Raw genomic sequence first — 25,252 nt, 5'->3', positions numbered from 1 at the left:
AGTTTCCAGCTTGAGTGAAAAACAGACCATGCTCAAGTGTGCCACTGAGATACCTCAAAATGTGATTTACTGCTCTCCAATGTGTATCACATGGGCTATTCATGTACTGACTAACCTTGTTAACAGCATAGGCTATGTCAGGCCTTGTTAAACACACATATTGCAAGCCTCCCACAATGCTACGATAGAGATGAATATCTCAAACAACTGTCCATCATTTGCCTTAAGCTTAGGAGTAAGAACCATAGGAGTAGGTGTAGGTGTTGACTCATCTAGGTTTAACCTTTTCAACAAATCAGAAATATACTTCTTCTGATTTAAAATCAACCCTTCTGAAGTATGTTCAACTTGCATTCCAAGAAAAAGCTCTAGCTGACCCAAATCTTTGAGTGAGAACTCCTTATTAATTGCTTGCACTACGACATCCACTTCTATCACCTGACTTCAAGTGATGACTATATCATCAACATATATCATTAATAATACTTGAGAACAAGCTAAATTTCTAATAAATAAAGAAGAGGGCCTTTTAAAACAGTGAAACCAAGGCTTTCAACCAAGAATTTCCTCAAGGTCTCAAACCAAGCCCTAGGAGTTTGCTGAGCCCATAAAGTGCATTTCTTAAACAGCACACTAACTCCTTTCCATCTTCACTTTCCTGCTCAAATCCCGGAGGCTGTCTCATGTAAATTTCCTCAGTTAATCGTCCATTGAGGAATGCATTGTTGATGTTAATCTGCCCAAGTGGCCAATTTTTCATGACAGCAACAGCCAGAACAGTCCTAATCGTACTTGCTCGAACAATCTGGACTGAATGTCTCAGAGAAATCTCTCCCAGCCATTTGTGAATAGCCCTTGGCAACCAGACGAGCCTTCAACCTGTCAACTGACCCATCAGGCTTCTTCTTTACTCTAAAAAGCCACTTGCAACCCACTGCTTTGCGTGTTGGTGGCAAAGGCTTCAGCTCCCATGTACCATTCTTCATCAGAGCAGTATATTCACTTTGAACATCCTCACACCAAGCAGGATGTTGCAATGCTTCATAGACATTTGCTGGCTCTTGAGGACATGTCTCAGCAAGCAACACTTTAGGTTTAAAAATGCCAGCTTTGCCACGATAACCATGGGATGAACATTCTGAATTAGCAAAGGTGGAGATGGTGGTGGTGGTGGTAGAGATGATGATGATGGAGGTGGAGATAATGGTGGTAATGAAGTAGTAGTTTCAATTGATTTTGATGTGCATGGACGAGATGGGGATGAGACTAATTGTTGTGACGAAGATGATACATGTGGAGAAGAAGATGATGTTGATGGTGTAGAAGATGGTAAATTTGAATGGAACGATTGATGGTGTAGTGGATGGTAAGACTGATTTTGTGATTGTGTGTGCTAGTAGGGATGGAAAGAAAAGAAGGATAAAATAGGTTGTTTCGAGAAATATTGTTGACACTTGAATGTTTTTGACTGTTTAATACTGACAGACTAGAAGTATCAGGATAACTTTGATGTTGTTGATAAGGAAACTCATTTTCTTCAAATCTAACATGTCTTGACACATAAACACGACCACTGGGTTCTAAGCAGTTATATCCCTTATGCACAGGTGAATAACCCAAGAAAACACATGCAGATGAACGAAACTGAAACTTGTGTTGATTATAGGGTCTTAAAAAGGGGTAACATGTGCATCCAAAGACTCAAAAAACTATAGTCAGGTGCTTTATGAAAAATCTTTTCATATGGTGATATAACAGACAACACATATGTAGGTAATCGATTAATAAGAAAAACAACACTGGAAAAAGCATCATTCCAAAAACTTAAAGGCATACAAGCCTGAGCTAGCATAGAAAGACCTACCTCAACTATCTGTCAATGCCTCCTTTCCACCAAACCATTCTGTTTTGAAGTATGGGGACATGGCAGTCTGTGGATTATACCTTGCTCCTTCATGTAAGTTTGAAGAGCTCCAAACTCACCCCCTCCATCAGACTGAAACACCTTTAGCTTGACACCAAATTGCCTCTTCACCTGTTTATGAAACTGAAGAAAGGCATATTTAACCTCAGATTTTTGTTTCAAAAAATAAATCCAAGTGTACCTACTGTGTCCATCAGTAAAGGCAACATAAAATCTGAACCCATTAGAGTAAACAGGGGTAGGGCCCCACACATCAAATACTATAAGTTCAAGTGGCTATTTATAAATAGTGTGTGTCATAGAAGGGCAATTTGTGTGATTTAGCAAGTTGACATGCTTTGCACAACACTTGTTCTTTATTATCATCAAAGGCAATTACGCATCAGTAAAGGCACATAAATCTGAACCCATTAGAGTAAACAGGGGTAGGCCCCACACATCAAATACTATAAGTTCAAGTGGCTATTTATAAATAGTGTGTGTCATAGAAGGGCAATTTGTGTGATTTAGCAAGTTGACATGCTTTGCACAACACTTGTTCTTTATTATCATCAAAGGCAATTACATTGTAAAGTTTTAGAGCAAAAAGTAAAACCTCTTTAGAGGGGTGGCCAAGCCTTTTGTGCCATATATCCATAGACACTCTAGTATTTACAATATGACATCTTATTGAAGACAAAACATTATGAGCATAATCATTAACATGAGCAGCAGAAAAATTATGAGCAGAATCATTGACACGCGCAGAATCAACAGAAAAATTATGAGCAGAATCATTGACATGAAGCCCATCACCAGTAGGCAGACAAGTGTCATTTTTAACAGACTTATTCATTGCAACATTGAATTTGTACAGTCTTCCATCTTCACTTCCTTTTAACAGAATTTTCCGAGTATGTAGGTCTCGAACTTGGCAAAAATTAGGATAAAATTCAAGCAGAACCTGATTGTCCTGAGTGAATTTGGAAACAGATAACAAATTTTTAGTGATATTAGGAACATACAATAATTTATTTAAATGAAACCTACTGGAATTAACACAAAAGAAAGAGTGACTAGTGCTTTGTATTGGTAGAGAATTACCATTACCAACAACTGCACTACCTGTTCCAGGGTGAGTATCTTTGATCTGTAAATTGGTAAGGTCTTTAGTTATATGATGTGTTGCTCCAGCATCAGGATACCAGGCATTATCATCCACAGTTTCAGGTGTAGCTATATAAGCATGAGACTGAATAGGAGTTGTAGACTGAGATGTATTTGCAGAAGGAAAAGATGGCATCATAGTACATGGAGTTATAAGGGATAAAGGTGCCATTGTTCGAACTATAAGAACTGACATTGGCCTGAGTAGTGGAATAGCCACTTGTTATTGCTATTCTGTGGGGGGCGAGAATAGCCACTGTTATTGCTATTCTGTGGGGGGCGAGACGATTCATTTTTGTAACTCATGTCAAACCTATAATAACACCTTTCAACAAGGTGTCCCATTCTGCCACATAACTGACATTGTGGCCTCGAGGATGAAAACCGTCCTCGGCCTCTACCCCTATTACTGTTGCTATTATTATTGAAGTTTTGACCAACATTCTCAAAAAATTCACTCTTATTTTGATATTCAGACTGTGACAAATTAGTAGGAATCACTTGATCATTTGCAGCTTGAGTAGCAACATGAGCACAGGCAGTGACATGGTTGAAGGAATGTGTCTGTCTAGTGTCGGCATCTAGTAAAATAGTACTAACAGACCTTAGGTCAGGAGGGGTAGGAGTAGCAGTTATAACAGTACTAACATACTCAAATTCAGGTGGCAGCCCATTTAAAATGGCAGTGATATGTTCATGTTCTGAAATTATCTCACCACAACTAGCTATATTATCACAAACAGATTTGATTTTCATCAAGTAATCTCTCATACTCAGCTCCCCCTTCCTCTGAGAATGAAGCATTCTCCTATAAGACATTAGCCTAGAAGTAGTCTTACCACTGTATAACCTATGCAGTGTACTCCAGATTTCAGCTGCAGTATTAAGACCTATGAGATGAGGCAAAACTTCCTCACTGACAGTATAGAGTAACCAAGAGGCAAGAGCTCCATCTTGCTCCTCATACAGTTCATATTCAGGGTTCAAACTAACTATATCATCTGAAGTAATATACTGTGTAGGCCAGGAAACATTTGAGTCTATAAATTTCTGAAGTCTATGTGTTTTAATTGTGAGAAAAACCTGTTGATGCCATATCAAATAATTTTGATCATCTAAAAGTAACATTGATCTTCTTAGTAGAGAACAACCTATTAGGAGCAGAAGAGACAGAACTACCAGAGGCATTTAGAACAGTTTCACCATTTAGAACAGTTTCACCAACAATATTTGCCATTCAGAGCAGAAGACAGACAACAAACAAAGCACAGGAAAGCAACAAATAGCTGAATGCAGAAAGCTAACCAAACAAGAAATAAGAACGTTCTCACCAGTGTCGAAGATCCATCGAATAACACAGAAAAAACACCAAATTTAGCAAAAAACTGAATAGCAACCAGAATAGAGAAGATGCAACAAATCCATTTTGAGGACGAGCACAAATAAAAAACAGATTGCCAATAGACCTAAAGAATTCAACCAATATTACCAAAACTGATAGCAACCAGAATAGAGAAGATGCAACAAATCCATTTTGAGGACGAGCACAAATAAAAAACAGATTGCCAATAGACCTAAAGAATTCAACCAATATTACCAATTTGTAGCAGATGACAATATTAGAGCAGGTTAGGTCACAACAACACAATTGCAACAGAACAAATTAACAAGTGCCAAACAAAATTAGACGAAACAAGATGCGAGATCAAATTAGAGCAGTAGTAGAACAATCTCACCAGAATCGCAACCAGAACCGAAGAGAATACGACGATTGAAGGATCCAAACAACGCGCAACCGTAAAGAACTCGGCGATGAAGCAAGAAAACACATGCAAGACGGAAGACAAAAGGCCGCAGGAATTTAGGCGACTGATACCATGACAGTAGATGAAGGAGATGCTAGCTATAGTAAACTGAAAAGAAAGCGTGAATCAAAGCAATAGAAAGGAGACAGAGGTTGCAGAACTCCACTGAATATTAGAAACCAAATACAAAGTTCAGAAAAATACAGTAAAATGTATTAAAGTTTTATATCGAAACATTTGAATTAAAACATTTGACAAATGAAAAAGATGGTTTTATATCGTGTAATTAATACTAACTTATATCCTACTATATAATAGTATTAAAGTTTTATTTTAAAATTAAAATTAAAATACATAATGTATTTTTATAATAAACTGTAATAAATATATATTATAATTATTTTATATCGAATGGGAGTTTTAAATATTCTCTACTAATTTTTTTCTTAAAAACGATTTTTTTTACAAAAACTAATTTATCTCAATGATTAAAGGAATTGTTGTTGTATCTCGAGGTTACAGTTTCGAGTACTAACGGTTACAGCAGAGTGATTGAGCATTCATTATCAAATAATTAGAGTATTTAGAAAAATATACTTTGTAATCACATTAACTTAATAATTTTTTTATTTGTTCTACCACATTTTTAAGCTGCCAAAGCCAATATTATTGACCGTAATCTTTCTTAATTTAGATGAATCATTGCAGGGTGAGCAAACCATTAATTAATTAATTAATTAAATTGGTTAAATTTTATTTTCAATATTTTTGTATTTAAATATAAATAAATAATATTTGTTTATGATCTTTTAAAAGTTAAAATTTTTAAATTTTAACTATGATTATTTTAAATATTTTGAAAAATTAAATTTTACTAAGTATATATTTCTATTTGATTAAATATTTCTGAAATATATTTTTTCATATTCTTATCAGTAATAAATTTTAAATAATAAAAAGTTAAAATTAAAAGATTAATTAAAAGAATCAATAAAAGAAAAAGACAATTTAAATAGGATGAAGAATATAAATAATAAATTAGAAATATATAATATAAATAATCAATTAAAATAAATGTGTAACCAAAAAAAAATAATGAATAAGGAATATCATTCATTTCTTCTCTCTCTAGTGATTAAAAGAGTAGCAGCAGCAGCCACAAATATCCACTCTCCCAGACCCCAGACTCTCTTTGGGAAAAAAAAGGGGGAAAATGGATTGATTAATTCGAATCCTCATGGAATTAGGTCACTTTGTTACCCCATATCCGTTGGAATCAATCAGGTAATTTTCTCTCTCCCTATATTCCTTCCTTTTCCTTTCGTTTTCATTTCCCTCTCCGGATCTGCACTTTAGTTTTTCTTAACCCCTGAAAAGAAAATTAAATCCCTCTATTTTTTAAATTTTTTTAATTTGTCCTTTTTTAATTGTCGAGAACTACGTTTTGAACTACAAAATTTCGTGTACTTTCCCCCGTGTTTGCAGTTAAAATTTCACAGTTCTGATGGTGTCCTGTTTTTTAACGTTTGGTGAGTGTTTGTTTAGTGTTTACGATCTTTGCGTTATTTTTGTTGTCTTTCTGTGATTTTGGGGCTTGTAAAACCACTGGTGAGAACAGGTACTTCATTACTTTAAAATTGTTTCTTTTTTTTTAATTTCTTTCTTGTATTTAATTGCTGAGTTACTTCTAGAGTTTCTAGGGTTAAGCTGGAACTCTCATTTTCATTTTCTTTTTATTGCCTTGATCACTTATTTATGGCAGTTAAGGGATAAAGGAATGTTCACTTTGAACTTAATGATGTTGAGTGCTTACTTTTTCAGTTAAATTTGGAAATATGTTAATATGTTTATTAGTATTAATGGAAATTAGCTTGTTCTAAGTGGTCCTTGCTATTAGTCCGCTTTAGAATTGGGGAATAGAGGAAAGCGGGAAAAGCTTTAATTTGATGAAACTCATTGTCTTTGGAAAGGGAGCTTAGATCATTCTGATCTGTTTATGGAAGGTATTTGTTATCGTTATAGGTTTACCAGAAATCTTTTGAAGTACTAGCATTTATTGTTTGTGGATGAAATTTGTTTTGATTCAAACTAAAGTTGGTGCTTTTTTAAGTAGTCATGATTCAGTGTAAATTTTGCTTTATTTGGTTATTAGCGTATTACTCTTTTCAAGGACAGTTTTGAATTCTTTGAGAAGAAAAATGTGTTTGCTTATTATGTTGAACATTTTCTTTCGTGATATTTAGTTCTCATGTTTTCCGCTCATTTTCCCTTTTGTTACAACGGGATTTCAGAAGGATTTTGCACTCTAGAAAATCTGTTTGGTTTTACTTTCTTTATCTATTTCTGCTGTGGCTATCTGATCCTGGTTGATGCTTTTCTCTTACAGGTTTTATGCCATGGAAGATAAACAGTCAGTTGCAACACTCATAGACTCGACAACTTCTAAGATACAGAAGCTTCAGAAAGCATTTGCTGAACTTGAAAGTCATCGTCCCGTGACACTTAATCTGAAATGGAAAGAACTTGAGGAACATTTCCGTAGGCTTGAGAAGTCCTTGAAGAGACGCTTCCATGAATTGGAAGACCAAGAAAAAGAGTTTGAGACAAAAACAAGGAAATCTCGAGAAATGTTGAAGCAGCGTGAAGCTGCTGTTGTAACCCAAGAACAAGCTTCACTGGTGAGTCTACAAGAAAAGAGAGATGCTGCAGCTTTTGCCATTACTAGTGCTCTAGCAAAGCATAGGAAAGTATCATCCGAGGATCCTGCTGATGTCAGCTGTGATGAGGACAGTGGTGAACTGTCAGTTGAGGAGAAACCACCTGATTCTGTAGCTTCCGAAAGTAATTTGGAGAACATAAAACATTCTGAGAATGGTAATTTCGGGGTGAAATCTTATCCTCAGTTGGTAAAACTTTGTGAAGAGATGGACTCTAAAGGACTGCACAAGTTTATATCAGATAATCGTAACAAACTTGCTGCCCTAAAGGAGGAAATTCCTCGGGCATTGAAGGCTGCAGCAAGCCCAGCTCACTTGGTCCTGAAATCTTTGAATGGATTTTACCTTATAGAAGCACCAAATGTGGACCGAAAGAAAGATTCAAATCTACTGGGTTTTAGGCGAACCTGTATTATGTTGATGGAATGTCTTAGCTTTTTGCTGAGTAATATGAATATGGTTTCTGTCTCTGCTTTAATCTTTGAAGATATTAAGGAGCAAGCAAAGTTAATTGCTGAGGGATGGAAACCAAAGTTGGATGCTCTTGACCTGGGTGCTAGTAATGGTAATTCATTGGAAGCTCATGCTTTCCTGCAACTTCTTGCCACTTTTGGTATTGCTTCCGACTTCAATGAGGAAGAACTCTCAAGGCTTATCCCAATGGTCTCTCGTCGTCGTCAGACAGCTGATCTCATCCGTTCCCTTGGTTTGTCTGAAAAAATGCCAGGTTTGTGTAGTATAAACTTACATAGTAACATTTACAAGTCATTTGCATAGAATACATGTTTGTTTGAAGAAACCTAAAGTTATTCTGAAAAATGAGCTTGAATATTTCTCTATTTACCATGGGTTTACATTCTTATTCATCCATTATGTTTCTTTTCTTCCATTTTAATAAAACTAATATAATTAATTTCAAGTAGGCTCTCAGAAATATTAAAAAGAAAAACCATGTCAGGTGGTCAGACCTATTCTCACTAACTTAGGTTGAGTGGACCATCCTTCATTTTAGATGACCGTTGACTGGCATTTTTAGATCTGTGTCCAGTTTGTTTGCGTTGAAGACGAGCAGTGTTAAGCTACTGTGTAGTTACTAGGTCTTAGTGTGAATTACACATATGGGTTTATTTCTTATTGGTTGTTAATTTATACTTTCCTTTTGTTTATCTTTCCATCATTTATATTTCAGGTGTAATTGAAGTTCTGGTGAATAGTGGAAGGCAGATTGATGCAGTTAACCTGGCTTTTGAATTTGATCTTACGGCACAGTTCTCACCTGTACCTTTACTTAAGGCCTACTTGAAGGAGGCGAAAAAAGCTTCTTCACCTGTTAAGCCTGGAAATGCCCCTATCACTGCTCAGGTGTGTTCTTTACTCCTGTACTTCAAGGTGATTGGTTTGCCTAATATTGGCTGAATATATTTTGGTTAAGGGACTCAAAGCCTTATTTTTGTTTTTGTCCACAACGCCTTGTCTGAAGCATATTGTACCAGCTTTCTGTTCCATCAGCCGTTCTAACATATTTGTAGGGCTGTTCATTCGGTTAATTCGGTGTCCGAACCGACCGACTACAATTAACCGAATTAACCAAACTACTTTTTTCTTTAACCGTTAACCGAACCGAACTTTTTTTCGAAAATATTAACCGAATAAATTTCGGTTAATTTTCGAATTAACCGAAAATTTTTAAAATTTTCGAATTAACCAAAATTTTTTAAAATTTTCTAATTTATATAAAAATTAAATATTTTATAATTCAAAAAAACAGTTTATAATTAATTTAAATAATATAATTATAAAATAAAATTTTATATAAATTTTTTAATTAATTAATATTGATTTAGGTTTAAAAGTTATTGGATCTTAAATTATTAATTGAGTTTTAAATGATTTGGGTTGAGCTCATATGTTATATATAATATATATAATATTTTTTAATTCAGAAAAATAGTTTACAATTAATTTAAATAATATATAATTATAAAATATAAATTTTTTAATTAATTAATATTGATTTAGGTTTAAAAGTTTATTGGATCTTAAATTATTAATTGTTTTAAATGGTTTGGGTGAGCCATATGTTTATAATATATTTAATATTTAAAATTTTATTTCGGTTAATTCGGTTAATTAACCGATTTCGAACCGAATTAATCGTTAACCGAATATCTAAAAAAACCTTAACCGTTCCCCGATCGAACTAATTCGGTGGCTGACCGAATTAACCGAATTAGTTCGGTTCGGTCGGTTAATTCGGTTAAAACCGAATTTTGAACACCCCTACATACTTGGATCTTCTTTGGTCTTTTGGGATTATCTGGCTAGTTAGTTCTTACTTGCAGTACCTTTCATAAATCTGACACCGTATGGTTGTTAAATTGTTTAATAATTATTTGCATGTGGCGCTGAGGGCAATTTGTTCTTGTCGTATGAATGCAGAATATTTTGTTAAAAATCGTGCTGCTTTTTTTGTGGCTGAAATACTTTTTTCTGTATTTCCAGACCGAGTTTAATGAGCGGGAGTTGGTGACTCTGAAGACTGTGATCAAATGTATTGAGGAGCATAATATTGAGGAACAATTCCCTGTTGATCCACTTCAGAAGTGGGTTCTCCAATTGGAGAAGGCTAAAGCAGACAAGAAGGGACCTGCCAACCACGACAGCCCCACTCTCCTTGGTTCTGCCACTTACAACTTCCCCCCCACTCATGGTAACTACTTCGGCTACCAGTATCAGGTTCCTTATCTTCACTAATTTTCCTAAAAATGGAAGAAGGTGACAGCGAGCCTCTCACTTAACTATTAGCCTTAACCTTCCACGTTGCAGTTTATGAATACGGATTTAGTACCTAAAAAAGATGAAAAAAAAATGTCTTAATTTAATCAGGTGTACAAGAAGATATTTTAGTCCTCTAATATATGCACTCTGTTTTTGTATGCATAGCTTTTGTTTCGTTCATTATACTGTATTTCTATTTCAGAATCGAGTTGTTTCAACTCACTAAGTCTGTTTTCGGGAACACTGCCTTCTATTCATTATTCTTGTCGGATTATAGTTTCCGGCTGGCTATCGGAAGATCCGATGAGGATGAACATGAACTTGAGAGAAGATAAGTAATCTCGGTTCAATGATGGATTACGCTCGGAACCATGTAGGAAAATGCTAATTGATCAGTATCAGTAATGGTTGACATGGTCACCCCTACTGCCCCAGCAAGCTCCATCCAACAACAAATAAAATTATGGGTCCTTAATTTATGCACAATAAATTATTTCATTTATGGAATTATACACATTTTATTTAAGTTTTAGGAACTAACGTAACACAAAGCATGCGACTGATAAATTTAAGAAATAATGTGACAATAAACGAATTACCCGAAAAAGAATCAAATTATGCCACAAGTACTGAATCTGAATGGAGTTTGAGATTTTAGTCCTTGTAATTGAAAAAGTTGAAAACCAAATAATCTAAACCGTAAATCTAGAGAATAAATTTTAAATAATAAATCATAAAACCTAAATCTTAAATCATAACCTGAACAAATAATATTAAACCAGATCAGATATAATTGTGTAAATTAAATTTCACATAACGTGTAGTATATAATAATCCCATAAATTTCGACAGAACATATCAAGAATACCTGAGATTGGTCTATAATTTTTAAACGAAGAAAGTTTTTTTTCACAAATTTTAAGTACAGGGACTAAATCTAAAACTTATCCAAAATAGAGGGATTGTAGACCTATTTTGACAAATTAATAACACGGGAAAAATATTAGACTATAATAAAATCAAGGATAAGTGACGCACTTAGTACTTAAACTATAAGTTTTAATCCGTTTTATTGCCTAAACTTTTAAGTTTTTAAAATCAAATTTAAAATTTAGTTTTTATTTTATTTTAGTATCTATTAAAAACTTAAGTTTTTGTTTTATTTTAGTACACAGTTTAAACTTTAACATTAAATTTTGAAACATTTAAAATTTAAGGTACTAAAATAGATCAAGATAAATAGTTTAGACACTAAATGCGTTAAATTTTTAACAACGAGATATTAAAATGAGATGAAAACTAAACGTTAAATACGATTTTGAAAATAATGAAAGTTTAGGTACTAGAACGGATTAAATCTAATAGTTTAGGCACTAAATGCATAGTTTACCCTAAAATCTGTTAGGATTAAAAAATCAAGTTTGATTCCTGTGAAAGCAAATTTGGCCCAATCAGTTCCACCCAGGAACCTTTTTCTTCTCCATCAAATTTCTGGAGGTGAGTCTTCAATGTTCTCCATAGTTAAACATAGATTTTGGTTTCCTTTTTACGTTCCGGAAAAAAAGTAAATTCGAATTACTGTTATCTAATTTTAGTTTTATCTTGTTTACGTTGGAACTGTTTTGTACAGTAATTTTTGTACAGTAATTGGTGGATGTTTTACATTTTTGTTTTGATGATAGATGGATGTTTTACATTGGGATGGAACCCTTTCTGCAAAGGATTTCAGAGTTGGTGCTTTCGCATTTTCTCAGAAATGGGAAAGTCTTAACTCTGGTTTTCCTCCATGGGTATGGGTTCTTAGTTCTAAACACCCTTGGCTTGCTTCGCCTGAGGTAACTACTCTTCTCACTCATTTTTTACCAGTTCTCGTTACAAAATAATTTAGTGTTTTTAAAGAAATTGACCTTTTTTTATTTATTCTTTTGCAGGAGGAGGGCTACTTGTCACTGGAAAAGATATGCATTTCCAGGCCAAATGAGGTACATTCTCGGGTCATTTAAAGGATCATATTCAATTATTTCACAGAAAGGTGTTCTTTTCCATTCTTTTTTTTTCTTTCTGTTGGATGCAGGAAGATATTGATCAAATCAGTCAAATTGACACCGGGGAAGAAGAGATCGGTTGCCCTGGAAACGAAGATGTTATTGATGATGCCACATTGGTAAATATATTTTAATTTGGTTTTTCCAGTTAATTTGTTTGCATGAAATGTAAAATTTCACGTGTAATTTGGGAGTAAACATGGGATTTTCTTGTTCTATTGTCTGATTTATTATTGGCTGACGTTGATCATGTTATTGTTGTTTTTCTAGGTCCAAAGCAGTCATCATGAATTACATTACTGTGATTTTCATATAGTTTACAGCAGTACATTTAGGGTTCCAGTGCTATATTTTCGTTCTTACTGCAGTGGTAAGTTTACTTCACACAGTCACTTTCTCAGTGTAGCAATGATTCTGTGTCAGCTTGGAGGTAGAACATACTCATGGCATAGTTTAGCTTGTTTATATGACGTAAATGTATGATATATCTCATATTGAAAAAACCTTAGTTGAAATGAACTTATGTTCATGTTTGTACTTTCAGATTAGACAGTTGGTTGTGGCTAAAATAACAAAGAGATAAGGCTCATAATCCATGGAAATATTGCTGCATGGTTTGTTAACTGTTCATGAAATGGGTCGTCTGATTTGAAGGAGTAAAATTGTTTGAAATATAATGTTGCTGTTCTTACAGCTTTGAATCAATATCATGTTCTAAAATTATAGATCCCTATCCTGAAGAATTGCAGTGGTTATGTATTATAGATTCTCATAAATCTTATTTTAGTGTAGCTGAAACTTACCAGGTCCTAGGATCCTGATTCATAGATAACTTTATGCCTTGAAGCACATTTCCAATGTTTATGTCCTGTTCCTTTTTCAATCGTCTTCATCAAAGCTATTGGTAGAAAATAATAGATGTTTAATTAAGAGATTATGTCAGGTAGTTTGTAATGCTTCTGTGGTTGGTGTTTTTATTTTTTATATCTTAGTGTGGTATATGGTGGCAGACCAAGGAGACAGGTTGTCATATTCTTAGTTCTTGTGAAGGCATGAGTATTGGAGTGTATATCTAGATTGAACCCCGGTTTTAAATTGTTCAATTTGTTATTCATTTGAGAGCATAAGTGAATGATTACTATATACCATGTACAGATGGAAGACCTTTGCCGTTGGATGAAATAGAAAAGGATCTTCCTGCATGCTCTTCAAAAGAATTGTCAAAATCAAAATGGACATTTATAACTCAAGAGGTATGTTTTTCCCACCTTGTTTTATTATCTCATTACCTTGGCTGTTGTATTCAACATTTTTTCTAATAAATTTTCTAAATTCCTGTCGTATTCTTGTTTTATAAAGGAAAATTTACTTTTTTTTTGTGGTTTTCGATCCTTCCACATGTGGGAGGAAAACATTCTTTGAACTTAATAACCCACCAAAGAAAAAAAAATGGATATTTTTAATTAATATCAAATTTATTTGCTCAAATGGAATAATACATTCTTTGGTGCTATCGTGACGTTGGCATGTGAATTCAATTATAGGAACACCCATACTTGAAAAGACCATGGTTCAAGTTACATCCATGTGGGACTGCTGAGTGGATCAAGTTGCTTTTTCTCAGTGACACAGCTAAGCCTAAATTTGAAGTGGTGCTGGAATTATATCTTCTGTCATGGTTCTCGGTTGTCGGTCAAATGTTTGGTCTCAGGACCCCTTTCAAAATTTCAAATTAGGGCTGATAGTAAATTTTTTACCCTAGCTTCTACAACCATTGAATTTCGTATTCTTCATTAAATGGTTTTTATATGGTTAAATTTTATTAACTCTAGAATTCTACATTCTAAATAGATTTCTTTTGCTTGTATTATTGTCATTTGAATGAAAGATGTTATATTTAATTGATAAGTAAACTTACACTAGTTTCACCTTTACTTTGTTGTTGTAATTGGGCTTTAAGAGAGTTTGCTTAAATTATGCTTTAACCAGATCCTATCGGGTAGGTAATAACTTGTATACTTTTATGGTTGAAATAGTCACACTATCAAACAAAACTTGTTCTGCATACCAGAGATTCTGAGGGTGATCCGCTGCTTGTTCTATCCATGGTAGGTTTTTGTTTTTTCTTAATGAACATTCTCTTTAAATGGCACCCTATTTTCTTTGTTATGATAGGGTCCCCCACTTACTGATTTGCGGCCTTTTTCTAGAGGTATGTGGATCACAACTACTGCTTTCTTTTTTCTTTCACTGGGCTTTGTGGTTTGGCTAATTTAACGTCCCATCAACTATGAGTTCCAAGGCTCTCCATTTGAGCAAATTGGAATGATCTTTTGGTACTCTTTCTCAACCCTAGTATTTGCCCACAGTAGATACTCTATGTTCAACTTAACTATCATTTCTGTTTGATGCTTGTGTACCCATACATTGAATTGAGGTCATAGGTAAACTCATGTTAATCTCAAGTTGAGTTTTAAAAATGAAACTAAATGTAGCTTTATCTTGATATTTATGATTAATGCATACATTAAGCTAAGCCGACTATAATAATAATTATTTTTTTATACTTCAATTCAAAACTGCAGGGGGAAATCTCTTGAGCAACTTGTCAAAGTTCGTTGTGATAATATGGGTGTTTTCTGTGCTTATAAATTATAACAACTTCAAGCTACACTGCAATTCGACTTCCATGTTAACAGTTCAACAGATTGAATTGAACTCGAAAGGGGAATCTGTCGGTTATCATTCTGGTTCTTGGGTTCCAGGAGCTATTGACAACTTAAATTTTGAAAATCGCAGGTGAAGGCAATACCGATCTCCAGAAGAATATGATGATTCACTAAGGGGAAGAAAGAATGGTGGTGTGTCGGCCATTATTGTTGTAGTACCATACCTTAAAGTAATCATTGCCAAGTACGCTGCCGATTACACCGTGATTAACACCAAGAGGACCAAGACTATCTCAGGCGGTTTTGGCTTTGTAAGATTCTTTCACAAAAGCTATTCACAGTCATGGTTTTGATCTTACTTTGATTTGCAGCAATGGGTTCTGATTTGTTTAATGTATTTCATAGGTTTTCCCTAAAGGTTCAATACTTGTCCAAGACATGTCGAGTGCAATCATGAAGCTAGGAGAGGAAGAAAAGCTGCAAATGATGGAAAAGAAAGGTTTAACAATGCTGAATCAATCTTCACAAACCAGGACTCAATAATAAGTAATCTCAGCAGGCTAAACCTTTATAGCTTTGGGGCTTTATTTCTTGTAACCAGTATGTCTTCCAATTAAGCACTTCTCATATGTCTATATCAGAAACGTCGAGCCATAACAACTAGCAACTTCAAATTCTACCTCAACTGTACCATAGACTCTCTGAAATCGCTACTTCAATGTTCAAAAATATCTCATCAAACGTAAACCAAAATTTTCAACTGGTGGGCCACTGTGTATATATGTTATATGTTGTGTTTGTTTATTGAGTTTGTATAATCACTGTCTATATTAGTTGAACTATGAATTGACACTGAAAGCATTGCCTTCAGGAATTTTCTGTTCTACTTTACATGTGGTTCAAATTTATAAGAAATTATAAATCTCCAGCGTAAGTGGAGGGTAAATACTAGTAAACGTCAAATAATTAGAACTTATGTGGTACTTTGAAATTTGTTTTTCCTATTTTCACACTGATATTGTTAAAGATGTAAAACCCAAAGTTTACGATATAAATTTGAAGATGTCTTTGAGATTTTACATGTTACTTGCTTCGTGAAAAATCTATTAGGTGAACTATTGACTGAAGCCGTTGCTTAGGGTACTTCCCTGTTTGGTTTTCGGATCCATGGATTTTGCGAGGAAGACGAAGTGGACCTTGGCTTTAGTTATATATTTTTTTTTTGATAAGAATTACATGCTTCATTAAAAACCCCTTCTTGACTAATGGAACTTTTGAGAAAGTTCCTTAATCAGATAAGGGAGGAAAAGAGTGCCTTAGGATTTTATTGCTCAAGAAAACATAGTACATAAAAAACACCCAACAGACTGACTAAACACCATAAAAATTACAGAACATTTAACACGACCAGTCCGCCCCTATACAATAGCGAAATACCACATCCCCTACAACCACAATAACCCAAAACCCCACTGAATGACCTCTAAAGCTATATTATGTGATCAGCCAATCCCCTGTTTAGCTAAGGTATCAGCCTCACAATTACAACTCCTCGGAATATATCTAATAATCATCGCCCTCTCCGAGATAAAGAAAGCAATTTTTTGAACCAGTAACCTAAGGAAAGGAGGAGAAGAAGTCGGTTGTAAGATCCAATCCACCACAGTCTTACAATCACTCTCAATAATTAACCTTCCTTGAGTCGCCCATTCCGACGATAGAAAAATTCAATGCCTTTCTCTATTGCTTTCGTCTCAGCGAGTGGAGGAGGACCTGGACCAACAGCAAGTGAGAAAGACCCTAGGATTTTGCTTTCCGAGTCCCTTAAAATACCCCCCATTCCCCCCAACAGCCCATCCCCACTAACTGCCCCATCAACATTAACTTTAAAAAATGAAGGGGAGGAGGAAGCCATTCCTGAACCTTCATCCTTTTAGGGTGCCTTGTCTGGTGCTTGTCTGCAAGCGACGGGTCTCCAACAAGAGAATCAACCTGAATGAAATCGTTCGGGTATTTAGCAAGGAACCACTTAACCAACCTAAATCTGCAAATGAAGAAAAGATTAGGTTTGTCCAGTTTCCCATCATCAAAAACCACCGAATTTCTAGCCTTCCATAGTGACCAAAGAACTACCCCCGGTATAAAGCCCCATATTACTGACTTTGGCCTTAAATCCGACCAGGAGCACAACAAAGAAGCTGGATCATTAGGTAAAACTGACGAGACTCCCCATAACCTCCAGAAACTGCTCCATAACTCCCATGCAACCTGACACGAGATAAACAAATGCTTAACTGTTTCCTCCTGCTTAGCACCGTTGTCAGCCAATGTTAACGGTATCAATGATAGTACTATAGAAGATATATGGGTTCATGTAGGGTTGATTATTGATACACAATCCTGGGTGGGAAAGATTGTATACAGCTGCATTTCAATGGCTATAACCGACTTTTACGGTCAAAATAGTCACTATAGGATGAAATTAGTTCTGCATACCAGAGATTCTGAGGGCGATCCTTTGCTTCTTCTATCCCATGGTATGTTTCGTTCTTAAGGGAAGGTTTCTCTTTAAATGGCACACTATTTTCTTTGTTATGAAAGGGTTCTGAAACATACACTTACTAATGTACAGCCTTGGTTCTCTTGGAAAGTGTGAAATTGGATGCCATTATTGTAGCTGAAAATTCAGTTGGACTGAAGATTTTAGCAGAGTTAGGATCAAGAGTCAAGATCCCTGTTATTTCTCTTTGTAGCTGCTCCATCTCTGCCCTTCTCCGAGAATCCTCATTTGCTTCAAATTGGTGAAGATGATTCCACTCGAGCCAAATCATTGCCACCCTTGTTGAGCCATTTACATGGAGAAGTGTTATCCTCATTTCTGAAGATAATGATTCTGCAAGACAAATCCTTTCTAATGTCATCGCTTCTTTTGAAGCAACCAGTGTTCGTCTTGCCCTGCATGTCACCCTTTTAGCATCATCTACTGGTGAAGAAATCATTGAGCAGCTCAAGAAACTCATGAGTTTGCAGACGAGTGTATATGTGGTGCACATGTCGGCGGTTCTCGCATCTCGACTTTTCTTGAACGCCGAACGGCTTGGAATGATAAGTCAAGGGTATGCTTGGATTATAACTGATGTGATTACAAACTTCATGAATTCAATGGATGCAAACTTCATGAATTCAATGGATGCATCAGTCAGCAAGTCAATGCAGGGGGTGGTAGGATTCAAACCTCACATTCCAGCATCGAAGGAGCTTCGCGAATTTGCGGTAAGGTGGAGTAAAAACTTGAATGAAGACCAAAATTTGCAGGAAATGGCATGAAACGTCTATAGTATATGGTCTTATGATATGGCTCAGGCTCGTGCAACAGCAGCAGAAAGTGTAATTACTAGACATCCCAATATCGTACGCCAAGAAACAAGATTGAATATGAACTTCACCATCATCCATACCTCGCAAAATGGTTTGATGTTTATTGATGAGATATCACAGAGTAGATTCAAGGGAATAAGTGGTTGCTTTCAACTTACTAGTTGCAGGCTGATCCCAAAGGAATTCAAAATTTTAAATTTATTTGAGGTATAAAGAACAATTGGTTACTGGAATCCTGAAAATGAAATTACTTCAATTATGAAGGAAGAAAACCATACTAAGATGAATTTGACATCATCTAACAAGCTTGCAAGTGTTATTTGGCTGGGAGGAATTATGAACATTCCAAAAGGTTGGAATCTACTTGGCAAGAGCTGAGAATTGGTGCTCCAGTAAATCATGGATTCAGCGAATTAATTAATGTGATTCGTGATCCCCAAACAAAAGAAACAACTGTAAATGGATTCTGTGTTTATGTGTTCAAGGAAGCCATTAAAAGTTTGGATTATGAAGTTCATTATGAGTTTATCCCGTTTGTAGATGCCAAGGGACAACCGGCAGGAACTCACTATGACCTTATCCTTCAGGTATATTATAAGGTAAGAAATACAAATTTATAACTTTTTTCAGTACTCTGAAACCCTACTTATGATCATAATGTAGTTGTGTTGAGGAATAACAATCTTCAGAAGTTTGCAATTTTAGAATGTACAAAATAATAATCTTGTTTCATCTTCTGTGAACTGGACAATATTGTGTGTGCATGTTGGTATTCACGTATTCTTTCTTGTGATCAATGGAATAGAATTTTATCAAAAATCAATGGAATAGAATTACGATGTTGTTGTGGGAGATTTGACAATCTTCTTTGGATTTTCACATGTCAATTTCACAATGCCATACACTGACTTAGGCATCGGAATCGTCGTGCCAAAATCCAACAAAAGCAGTTTGTGGATCTTCCTTCAGCCTCTTACTGGAAGTATGTGAATAATAACCACTGCCTTCTTTTGTTTTCACTGGCTTTGTGGTCTGGCTGATTGAACGTCCCATCAACGACGAGTTCCAAGGCTCAACATGCCAGCAAATAGGAATGATCTTTTGGTACTCTTTCTCAGGCCCGGCCCAATACATGTGCCAGATGGGCCTTAGCCCAGGGCAGCATGTTTGAGGGGGCATCAGAGTTGGTGGAGATATCACGATTTCACCGAATTTAGAAGAAGGGTCGGCAAGAAGTGTACTGTTACTGATTCCAGAGCCTTTTATGAGTTCCAAGAGAGGAGAGGCCGGGTAATTTTCTTCACCTTTTGAACTCTTTTGCACTAATATTATGTTAATAACGTTGTGTTTTGGGTATTTTCTGGTGGATGTAAGTGATGGAATCATGCTCTGTTTTGTGTTATTTTGATATTGTTGTAACTTGGTATTGGAGTTTCTTATGCTCTACAATGAAATTAATGAAGATTTTCGGATGGGGTTTTGTGTGGTTTTTTTTGGACAGGCAGGGGATCCTTTGTACGTTCTGCTGTGTTGTTGGCTGGCAGCTGTCGGTGCCGGTCTTCTTAAATCCGAGGAGATATTGGAGGGGGTGGCAAGGCTTCGGATATCGAATGATATTTGAATTTGAAGAGCAGACTTTTATTGCAATGATGAATGAAGCAAGAGAGGTCAGTTCATCTTGTTCCTATTATCTCATGCTTGTTTGTGTTTCCAATTTTATGTTGTTCATTTCAGATTCTTTCGAATGTATGTATGTACTGTTACTGATATACTTGTTATAGAGACGAGCAAAGTTGAATGCGGGTTCCCTAAATCTTCCCATAGAGATTCGAGCTGAAAAGGCCCTGGATGCGATTTTCGTCTGTTGCTTTGGGAGAGATCCGATCGAAGAGGAAGACAAGAGCTTGCTTAATATCATGCTAAGAACAGTTTTCCCAACCGTTGAGCAATCCACGATTCAAAAACTCATCAAGGACAAGACAATCAAAGTAGCAGAAGGCGGTGATGATGCAGACATTGTTCCGGAACTAAAGCCATTGTCGAAGGAAGCTGTACAAATGCAAATGAAAGACCTTGAATTCCTTAAACAAAACAAAGAGACATGAAACTACTGATCTTAATGGCAAATGTTGCCTGTTAGTTTCTTCGAACAGCACTTGGATGGTTAGAAATTGGTGGGGTTTTTTTTGGTACCATACAAGTATAGGGGCATAAAATTATTATCTCCGCATTAAAACTCATTGGACCGGCCCTGCTCTTTCTCAACTCTAGTATTTGCTTACAGTAAGTTCTCTATCTATGTTCAACTTGATTTTTTTGCCCATTTGGTGCATTATGCATACATTGAGGTGTTCATACGTTTTCACTATAATTCGAAACTGCAGAGGAGAAGCTGTTGAGCAACCTGTCAAAGTTTGTTGTGATAATATGGGTGTTTTCTGTGCTTGTAATAACCTCAAGCTACACAGCAACTTTGGCTTCCATGTTAACAGTTCAGAGGATTCAATCAAGCTTGAGAGAGGACTATGTCGGTTCTCAGTCTCTGTTTCCAGATGCTATTAGGAACCTAAAACATGAAAATTCCAGGCGGATGCAGTACCAATCTCCAGAAGAATATGACGATGCACTAAGAAGGGGAAGTAAGAATGGTGGTGTGTCGGCCATTATCGATGAAATACCGTACCTTAAAGTATTCCTTGCCAAGTACCCTGCAGATTATACCATGATTAAATCCAAGGCTACCGCAGGCGGTTTTGGCTTTGTAAGATTCCCTTACAAACAGTCGTCGTTTTGATGCTTCTTTGATTTGCAATGGAAGGTGCTGATTTGTTTGTATGTTAGTGATGGTAGGTATTCCCAAAAGGTTCCCCAATCGTCCAAGACATATCAGGTTCAATTCTGAGATTAAGAGAGGAAGAAAAGCTGCAAATGATGGAAAATAAATGGTTTAACAACACTGACTCAATCTTTACAAACCAGGACTCAGCAAGCAATCCAATCAGGCTAAACCTTTATAGCTTTGGGGTTTGTTTCTCGTTACTGGTTTGCCTTCCACTTCGGCTCTACTCATATGCCTATATCAGAAACGTCGAGCCCTGACAATTAGCAACTTCGAATTCTACCTCAACAGTACCATAGGTTATGTGAAAACTCTATGAACCATAGGTTATGTGAAAACCCTACTTCATAGTTCAAAAAAAAATTCAGACACTTGAACCAAAACTTTTTTTAAAAATTTCTGCTGTCTACAAATCACTTGTTATGTTCCTTCAGTGAGTTTGTGTAATCATAGAAATTTTATGATATTGGAATATATACAGGATGTAATGTTTGCTTGTGGTTTAAACTCTTTGAACACTAACATATTACACACGAATTGATAAAGAAAAATACTACTCGCGAGGTCTTGAAGATTTGTATACACTATTCTACATTCGAACTCTTTTAATTAAGTGAATTTTAGATTCTTATTTAAGAACCAGGATAAACTGAAGAGGGTTTTAAGTTGCAGTTCTATCCTGGAAATTTTAAATTTGTATATTATTTAAATGTTTTATTTATATTTTCCAAACCGAAAACAACAGCATGCATAGCTTCATCAGCTGGTTACATCGATTTTTGTATTCTTCTTCGCATATTGTGACATGGATTCTGAGTGCCTTAGCTAACAGGCTAGATAAGAGTAAGCAGGCGAACGAAACCACTTCATTCACCACCAGCGGCTTCGCATTGCTTGTGTTGACATAGCATTCAGAGCGGTTCTGGAGGCTATGCTCGCCTTGATGCGCGAGGGATAAGCCCATGAAGACGGCCAGCGTGAAGAGCGAGCTCATGTTCACTAGGTCATCTCGATTCGTTCACTTTCAATGGAAGAATTGAAACAGTACAACTCACGGCTCTACGATTGTAGATTTAATAAACCTTTTCAAACTTCCAGATGAAGTACGTCTCTGAAAGTGAAGCCTCTGCTTCGGAGAATTTCCTGATCGATTTTCAATGTACATGGTGTCAACCGAAAGAAAACTGATATCCTTCCGCCTCAAGTCAACCATTCGGGTTTGTCTGGGTCACACTGCTGATCGGATCAAGTTTAATGAACTTGATCAACTAATCAATCTTATGTATTCTTGGACACGTATAGAGAAAATATACAGTAATTCGACACAGCTATTGAGAATAGTAATTCTACGACAGAGACGTAGGTTGACCATTCAAACATTACACAACACTTTCCTTACGCCTGAATTAAACAATAAACAAACTAAACTATATTCCATAAATTTAGGGACCAAATTAGAATAAAGTCACAGTTTAGATTCCTCCAATGAGATTAGCTCGTTATAAAATTGTGAATTACTTTGTAAAAACACACGAGATTCTATGTATTTCCGAAGTCGTTGAACCTCGTTGATTTGCTAGCCTCCATTTTTCTTTGTTCCTGGAAAATCTATTAAATGGACTATGAATCGACACTGAAAGCATTGCTTTCGGGAATTTCCTTTTCCACTTGCATGTGGTTCAAATTTATCGGTCAACCAAAAGAAAATATCCTTCAACCTCAGATTCATATGATTCTTAACAAGAAATATTGTACTGAAACCATAGCTTGGGTAATTCCCAGTTGTACGTTTAATCAAAAGAAAACTAAAGTTTGGTTTTTGGATCCATGGATTTCACGAGAAAGACGAAGTGGACCTTGGGTTTAGTTATATTTTTGCTTAGTCTTCTTGAGCCATTGTCAGCCAGTGTTAATAGTATCAGTGCTAGTACCACAGAAGAGATAAGTGTTCACGTAGGGTTGATTGTTGATAGGCAATCCTGGGTGGGAAAAGTTGTAGATAGCTGCATTTCAATGGCTATATCCGACTTTTACGATCGAAATCGTCACAACTGGACGAAACTAGTTCTGCATAACAGAGATTCTGAGGGTGATCCTTTGCTTCTTCTATCCCATGGTATGTTTTCTCTGTGAACGGCACACTTAGGGATGTAAATGAGACGTGATAGATCGCGAGGTATTTAAGATCGACTCGATCAAGGCTCGATAAATACTCGGATCGATTGGACTCGACTCGAGCTCGACTCGAGTTCTTAACGAGCCGAAACGAGCTACTTGATTTTCGACTCGTTAAGCTTGTGAGCAGCTCAAAAATATAATATATTATGATTTTATTAAAAAAATTAAGTGTTAATAATATTAATATTTATATATTGATTTTTTTTTAAAAAACACAATAAGATTTTTATGTATTTAAGGTTCGAGTTTGAGTTTGAGACTTCAATCGAGTTAAGTTTAAGAGAGAAAAAAATTCATTTCGAGCCTTTTCGAGCTGCTCACGAGCTTCAGTTCAGGCTTTCGAGTTCGAGTCAAACTTGAATATTTTAAACTCGCAAGTTTTCGAGTCGAGTCGAGCTAAACAATACTCGAACTCGACTCGACTCGTTTACACCCCTAGGCACACTATTTTCTTTGCCATGAGAGGGTCCTGAAATATACACTTACTAATTTGCAGCCTTGGTTCTCTTGGAAAGTGTGAAATTGGATGCCATTATTGTAGCAGAAAATTCAGCTGGACTGGAGATTTTAGCAGAGTTAGGATCAAGAGTCAAAATCCCAATTATTTCTCTCTTTGCAGCTGGCCCAGCCCTGTCTTTTTTTTAGTATCCCTATTTGCTTCAAATTGGTGAAGACGATCCCTCTCGAACCGAAGTCATTGCTACCATTGTTGAAGCATTTGGCTGGAGAACTGTTATCCTCATCTATGAAGATAATGATTCTGCAAGACAAATCCTTTCTAATGTGATCACTTCCTTTGAAGAGACCGATGTTCGTCTTGCTCAGCATATTGCCCTTTTAGTTTTATCTACTGATGAAGAAATCATTCAGCAGCTCAAGATGCTCAAGGATTTGCAGACGAGTGTATCTGTTGTGCACATGTCACCGATTCTCGCTTCTCGACTTTTCTTAAACGCCAAACCACTTGGAATGATAAGTCAAGGGTATGCTTGGATTACAACTGGTGTGATTACAAACTTCATGAATTCAATGGATCCACCAGTCATTGAGTCAATGCAGGGGGTGGTGGGATTCAAGCATCACATGCCGGCATCAAAAGAGCTTCGCAGATTCGCAACAAGGTGGAAGAGTAAAAACTTGAATGAAGACCAAAATTTGCAGGAAATGGAATTAAACGTCTATGGTATATGGTCTTATGATATGGTTCAGGCTCTTGCAACAGCAGCAGAACGTGTAATGACGAGACAATCCGATAAAGTACATAAAGAAACCAGATAGAATATGAACTTCACCACCATCCGTTGGCATTTCTTGATGAGATATTACGGAGTAGATTCAAGGGAGTGAATAGAGGCATTCAACTTACCAGTGGCAGGCTGATCCCAAAGCAATTCGAAATTGTAAATGTTTTCTAGGGAGAAAGAACAGTTGGATACTGAAATCCTGAAACTGGAATTACTTTAACTATGAAGGAAGAAAACCATACTAAGATGGTTTCGACATCATCTAATAAGCTTGAAAGTGTTGTTTGGCCTGGAGGAACTATGAACATTCCAAAAGGTCAGAATCTACATGGCAAGAGGCTGAGGATTGGAGTTCCAGTAAATTATGGATTCAGCGAATTAATTAACGTGATTCGTGATCCCCAAACAAACGAAATGACTGTAAATGGATTCTGTTGATGTGTTCAAGGAAGCCATTAAAAGTTTGGATTATGAAGTACCAATATGAGTTTATCCCGTTTGTTGATGCCAAGGGAGAATTAGCAGGCAC

At 36.0% G+C, this 25,252-nt stretch overlaps 2 protein-coding genes across 3 annotated transcripts; both read left to right on the top strand.

The window, feature by feature from the left end:
* Positions 1–6,025: 6,025 nt before the first annotated feature.
* Positions 6,026–10,456, top strand: LOC120200965 (FRIGIDA-like protein 3). Of its 2 annotated transcripts, none has more exons than XM_039201670.1 (4): positions 6,026–6,159; positions 7,262–8,319; positions 8,782–8,954; positions 10,095–10,456. In XM_039201670.1, exons 1-4 carry the CDS (start codon positions 6,113–6,115, stop codon positions 10,344–10,346), a joined length of 1,530 nt encoding a protein of 509 aa, XP_039057601.1. In that variant the 5' UTR covers positions 6,026–6,112; the 3' UTR covers positions 10,347–10,456. The 2 variants fall into 2 exon arrangements, with proteins under 2 accessions (XP_039057601.1, XP_039057602.1); XM_039201671.1 differs by lacking the exon at positions 6,026–6,159 and adding an exon at positions 6,459–6,483.
* LOC120200967 (ubiquitin-like-conjugating enzyme ATG10) lies at positions 6,041–14,343 on the top strand. The gene is made up of 7 exons (XM_039201673.1): positions 6,041–6,159; positions 12,053–12,205; positions 12,302–12,352; positions 12,445–12,534; positions 12,686–12,785; positions 13,571–13,668; positions 13,960–14,343. Exons 2-7 carry the CDS (start codon positions 12,053–12,055, stop codon positions 14,149–14,151), a joined length of 684 nt encoding a protein of 227 aa, XP_039057604.1. The 5' UTR covers positions 6,041–6,159; the 3' UTR covers positions 14,152–14,343.
* The last annotated feature ends 10,909 nt before the right edge of the window (positions 14,344–25,252 follow it).

Source organism: Hibiscus syriacus, unplaced genomic scaffold (genome assembly GCF_006381635.1).
Source record: "Hibiscus syriacus cultivar Baekdansim isolate YM2019G1 unplaced genomic scaffold, ASM638163v2 tig00006666_pilon, whole genome shotgun sequence".
NCBI lineage: Eukaryota > Viridiplantae > Streptophyta > Magnoliopsida > Malvales > Malvaceae > Hibiscus > Hibiscus syriacus.
This window is presented reverse-complemented; position numbering and strand designations above follow the sequence as displayed.

Bases quoted from the DNA above. Each gene is read 5' to 3' on its own strand.
- LOC120200965 (XM_039201670.1), top strand. From the start codon at position 6,113: ATGGAATTAGGTCACTTTGTTACCCCATATCCGTTGGAATCAATCAG. The intron at 6,160-7,261 runs GTAATTTTCTCT...TTTCTCTTACAG, and splicing joins TATCCGTTGGAATCAATCAG to GTTTTATGCCATGGAAGATA. The intron at 8,320-8,781 runs GTTTGTGTAGTA...TTTATATTTCAG, and splicing joins TTTGTCTGAAAAAATGCCAG to GTGTAATTGAAGTTCTGGTG.
- LOC120200967 (XM_039201673.1), top strand. From the start codon at position 12,053: ATGGATGTTTTACATTGGGATGGAACCCTTTCTGCAAAGGATTTCAGA. The intron at 12,206-12,301 runs GTAACTACTCTT...ATTCTTTTGCAG, and splicing joins CTTGGCTTGCTTCGCCTGAG to GAGGAGGGCTACTTGTCACT. The intron at 13,669-13,959 runs GTATGTTTTTCC...ATTCAATTATAG, and splicing joins GGACATTTATAACTCAAGAG to GAACACCCATACTTGAAAAG.